Here is a 5,726-nt window from a genome sequence, read left to right as displayed (position 1 = left end):
CATCCATGTTGCCACTTACCAACATAATATTCATCATGTACAATTCAAGCTCTCTCTTGTATGTTTCTTCATAACTGCGTTTAAATTGCCCCGGTTATCCTTAACCTTGATATCGTAATCAAACTTTTCAATCATTGATATACTAGTATCATCATCTTGGATCCCAAATTGCGCTAACACACGATCTGGTCGATGATGCACCACAGAGTTGTTGAAAATGGGGCCAAACCTAAGGAATTTCTGTGAATCACTTTGGCTTTGCAAAGTACTTGGCAAATACAACCAAGATTAGGCCTCCAATTAATGTACTGTTCATAGAAACAATCAAAGTTAGTTTCATAGAAACAACCTAAGGCGCCAAGCCTAAGAGATCTCTCAATCAAAGGTCTTAGAAGTGACCTCATTCTCATTATCAACATCATCGAGAAAAGCTTTCACTGCTTTAACGTAACTGCCTATGTTGTCATTGCATTTCTTTTGCACGTTTTTAAGAACCCATGACAAAAGAGGTTGCGTGTCCGTTTTTTCTGACTTTGTAATCCCCATAATATTCCACAATTTTAGAATGCGGATTAAGAAAAAAGCCTGCAAAACAAGGAAAATGGTATATTAAAAAAAGCTAAAACAAAAGCTATATATTCTCAAAAACTGAAAACTCACTTACCAAGATAATTCAAAGGTTGCCATTTATTCCATCTTTTTTGTTGTTTCTATCCCTGCTGACGTGAGGTCGAAGACTCATTCAAAAATAAACCAAATACAACTAATTAGATAGCAGTAAGTGGGTGTCGAACACAATGAGTTCGTGGAAAATGTGTTACTAAGTAGCTTTGCAATTTATATATATTACACTGACTGTAGAAAATAAATTCAAAGATTTGGTTGTTTGGTTTGATTAACAAAAAGAGTTGAAAACAATTTAACGAGTTATAAATCAATACGAGAAAATATGTCTTCCCTCGGTTCCAGGTTTCTACGAATGCCAAAATAAATGTTTAACTGACATGAACGATAAAGATATAGTTCGTGCTTATGCAGCGATTGTGATAATTGAAGACTAAGTACTTGGAATATAAATGCAAGGTAATCACTCAAATATCAATTAGTTTATCCAACCCCGAATTCCTCCCGATTAATTATCTCGATTGCTTACTGCACCAAGAACTGATGGTTTAGAACACGAACTCAACAAACTAACAATCTACTAATTAATTCATAAACACCATAATAATGAAATCAATAAGATCAAACTACTATTTCAGAAATTGTATAAACATTCAATCAACATTCATAATGAAACCTTACAATCCGAGGGAAAACACAAAGAGAATTAGCCGAGCATGATCCGGTTCATCATCCCTTTGATTATAGTAATCGTACGAAATAAAAAAAAGTGTTTCATGATTACACCCCTCACAATTGATCTATGGCACCCCCAATTCGTCCCTATGTCGCTCTTGAATGATAGATATGTCAAAAGACACCAAAAAACGGAATAAAAAAGAGGATTTTCGGCAGTTACATCTCGAACCGTGGCCCACGGTTCACACCATGGGTCAAGGTGTTGTATGTGATAAGTTGAACCGTGTCCTGGCCACCCACAGTACGGTCCCTTCTGTTCCAATTTGTTAATCTGGACTGTGGCTCACGGTCTACACCGTGAGCCACGGTGGACTTCAGCTATGAACTCCAATTTTTCACATGTTTTGACTTCTCTCAAGTCTCCGGTTCCTTCGTTATACACCATACTGACTCCGAAACCTCCTTAGGCCTGCAATTCAACGCAAAACAATAGTTACCTAATTCCACAAGATAAACCGATTAAATGCATGATTATTAACGGTGTTAAATCACTTAAGGGTTGTCCAATAGACCACCCGTCACCTGCAACTGGCGAAGCAAAAACCACACATACTTTTGGACTTCGTCTAAATCCTTTAGAAGTTCAATGTATGTGCGGGAAACTTGATACCCATTATAGTCGGGCATGATGAAGCGATCAACTATCATTTTTAGCACAACAACCTTGTGTCGCGTCTCACCATTACTCATATCAAACGCAATGCTTTTTAGGTCCTGGATCTTCACGGGCGCCCTGGCGCCAAAAACTACTTCACAAGCTTTCGTGCTCTTAGACTCCTTGCACAAGACCGGTTTGCCATCAATTGGCAAATGCGTATGATATAGGATATCTTCCAGCGTTATGAAAAGTATTTTTCCTTTCACCACGAAGACCTTCAAATCAAGGTTGTACCTCTTGAGAAGTTTATCAATAAAAGGCATTGTAAATTTATTTTTTCATCTACCAAAAAGAGAGACGTGAAGAGACCTCCTTCATTGAGAAGCTTCTTCAGAAAAAATTTTTCTTGAGTTTTCAGGCTCGACTTCCAACTATAAAGGGTATCCAACCCACCCTTAGTCTTCATAATCAGCAAGTTGACGATTGTAGTGCCTAGATCAACATTGTTCAATGCATTTAATAAGTTAAAAAAAATACTTAAATGTTATATTTGCACTCTAAGTTTTTAACAACTTCAACTTTGAAAAAAAAACACAAGAAGCATATAGATAAGCATACACGAGCACATGTAAGCACAATCAACACATGCAAAATCTGGAAGTTGATGTAGTGCCTAGATCAACGTTGTTCTATGCATTTAATAAGTATAAAAAAAATACTTAAATGTTATATTTGCATTCAAAGTTTTTAACAACTCCAGCTTCGGTAAAGAAACACAAGAAGCAACATGTAACCGCAATCAATACATGCACAATCTATCAAACAAAACGATGACGAACATGACTGGAAAAAAGCTTTATGACATCCACAAGGGCTTTGTACCCGAAGGTCCGGATAATAAACTATGGATAGTGAGATTAATTTTGAATTATCTATTAGTTTCTAAATATTTACTGTTTTCCGTTAAAAATAGGCGAGGATGATGTGCTTGTGAATCCCGAAGGTCCAAAAAATTATGGGTAGCGAAAATGAAGAAGTTTGTTGGAAATAAAGCTCGTATCTCGTGGTACTATATGCAAGAGGAAACTGAATATGGCAGGCTACCGTTTCAATAAGATACTTTATTCTGATCACACTGATGAGGTGAGCATTGATGTCATTAAGAAAATCTATAAGGTTTATCTGGAGGAGCAATATGAAGATTTCAAAGAAGTTGATGCTGATGTTTATTTATGTCATTCAAAGTATGATCCAATGAACAAGGTCTTTACGGTGGACACAAACTTTACCACGTATGCTACATTGTTTACATAATAATCATATGTTTTTATAATAATTTAAGGCAATGCACATACATGGTAAGTTAATATAAAAAAACATATGATTATTATGTAAACAATGTAGCATATGCGGTAGAGTTTGTGTCCTTTGTAAAGACCTTGTTCACCGGATCATACTTTGAACGACATAAATAAACATCAGCATCAACTTCTTTGAAATCTTCATATTGCTCCTCCAGATAAACCTTAAAGCTTTTCTCAATGACATCAATGCTCACCTCATCAATGTGATCAGAATAAAGTATCGGCATATAGTACCATGAGATACGAACTTTATTTCCAACAAACTTCTTCATTTTCGCTACCCATAACTTGTTATTCAGACCTTCGGGATTCACGAGCACATCATCCTGCCTATTTTTGAGGGGAAAACAGTAAACATTTAGAAACTAATAGATCATTCAAGATAATTTCGCCACCCATAATTTTTTATCCAGATCTTCGGGTACAAAGACCTTGTGGATGTCATATAGCTCTTTTCCAGTCATGTTTGTCATCGTTTTGTTTGATAGATTGTGCATGTGTTGATTGCGCTTACATGTTGCTTATTGTGTTTTTTTACCAAAGCTGAAGTTGTTATAAACTTTGAGTGCAAATATAACATTTAAGTATTTTTTTTATACTTATTAAATGCATAGAACAACGTTGATCTAGGCACTACAATCAACTTGCAGATTGTGCATGTGTTGATTGTGCTTACATGTTCTATATACATGTGCTCGTGTATGTTTATCTATACGCTTCTTGTGTTTTTTTTTACCAAAGTTGAAGTTTTAGAGTGCAAATATAACATTTAAGTGATTTTTTTAAATTTATTAAATGCATTAAACAACGTTGATCTAGGCACTACAATCATCAACTTGCAGATTATGAAGACTAAGGCTGGGTTGGATACCCTTTATAGTTGGAAGTCGAGTTGGAAACTCACGATGAATTTTTTCTAAAGAGGCTTCTCAATGAAGGTGGTCTCTTCACGTCTCTCTTTTTGGTAAATGAAAAAAATAAAACTTCCAACGCCTTTGATTGATATACTAATCAAGAGGTACAACTGTGATTTGAAGGTCTTCCCGATGAAAGGAAAATTACTTTTCATAACGCTTGAAGATATCCTATATCTTACGCATTTGCCAATTGATGGCAAACCGGTCTTGTGCAAGGAGTCTCCGAGCACGAAAGCTTGTGAAGTAGTTTTTGGCGCTAGGGCGCCAGTGAAGATCCGAAAACAAAAAAGTATTGTGTTTGATAAGAGTAATGGTGAGACGCAATGCAAGGAAGTTGTGCTGAAAATGATAGTTGGTTGCTTCATTATACCCGACTATAATGGGTATGAAGTTTCCCACACACGTTTAACTTCTAAAGGATTTAGACGAAGTCCCAAAGTATGCGTAGGGTGCAGCCTTATTAGTATTTTTGCTTCACCAGTTGCAGGGAAGCAACAACAAAAAAAGATGGAATAAATGGCAACCTTTGAATTGTCTTGGTAAGTGAGTTTTCAGTTTTTGAGAATATATATCTTTTGTTTCGAGCTTTTTTTATATATCATTTTCCTTGTTTTGCAGGCTTTTTTGTTAATCCGCATTCCCAAATTGTGGAATATTATGGGGATTCCAAAGTCAGAAAAAACGGACACGCAACCTCTTTTGTCATGGGTTCATAAAAACGTGTAAAATAAATGCAATGACAACAGAGGAAGTTACGTCAAAGCAGTGAAAGATTTTCTCGATGATGTTGATGATGAGAATGAGGTCACTTCTAAGACCTTTGATTGAGAGATTTCTTAGGCTTGGCGCCTTAGGTTGTTTGTATGAAACTAACTTTGATTGTTTTTATGAATAGTACATCAATTGGAGGCCCTATCTTGGTTGTAATTTGCCAAGTACTTTGCAAAGCCCAAGTGATTCATAGAAATTCCTTAGGCTTGGCCCCATTTTCAACAACAACTATGTGGTGCATCATCGACCAGATCGTGTGTTAGTGCAATTTGGGATCCAAGATGATGATACTAGTATATCAATGATTTAAAAGTTTGATTACGATATCATGTTTAAGGATAACCGGGCCAATTTAAACGCAGTTATGAAGAAACATACAAGAGAGAGCTTGACTTGTACATGATAAATATTATGTTGGTAAGTGGCAACATGGATGGGACTCCATTAGGGTCAAAGACGAAACAGTCAAAGGCTCATGATGTGGAGGTAAAATTAAATATACCAGCATCTAAATTTCAAGATAGGTTGACTTTGTGATTATTTCTTTTAATAAACTGAAATTTTGATTTTATGTTTGGCTCATAAAAACCATTTGCCATGGTTCATCAGTTAATTTTCTCAGAAAAAACGTTTACATGGATAAATAATTTGAAAGATTTCTCAGAAAAAGGATAAACAATCTGTTGATTGTTATAATGGATGTTCATATTTTAA

General features: G+C 35.7%; 1 protein-coding gene across 1 annotated transcript; it reads right to left on the bottom strand.

The window, feature by feature from the left end:
- Window positions 1-3,347: 3,347 nt before the first annotated feature.
- Window positions 3,348-3,788, bottom strand: LOC143546662 (uncharacterized). Its single transcript, XM_077038282.1, has 2 exons — window positions 3,756-3,788; window positions 3,348-3,650 (listed from the first exon to the last, which is right to left on the bottom strand). The coding sequence occupies exons 1-2, from the start codon at window positions 3,786-3,788 to the stop codon at window positions 3,348-3,350; spliced, it is 336 nt and encodes a 111-aa protein (XP_076894397.1).
- Between the last annotated feature and the right edge of the window lie 1,938 nt (window positions 3,789-5,726).

This window comes from Bidens hawaiensis, unplaced genomic scaffold, assembly GCF_021521415.1.
Source record: "Bidens hawaiensis isolate Kalapana, Puna unplaced genomic scaffold, B.hawaiensis_p1.1 tig00014409_1, whole genome shotgun sequence".
Lineage (NCBI taxonomy): Eukaryota > Viridiplantae > Streptophyta > Magnoliopsida > Asterales > Asteraceae > Bidens > Bidens hawaiensis.
This window is presented reverse-complemented; position numbering and strand designations above follow the sequence as displayed.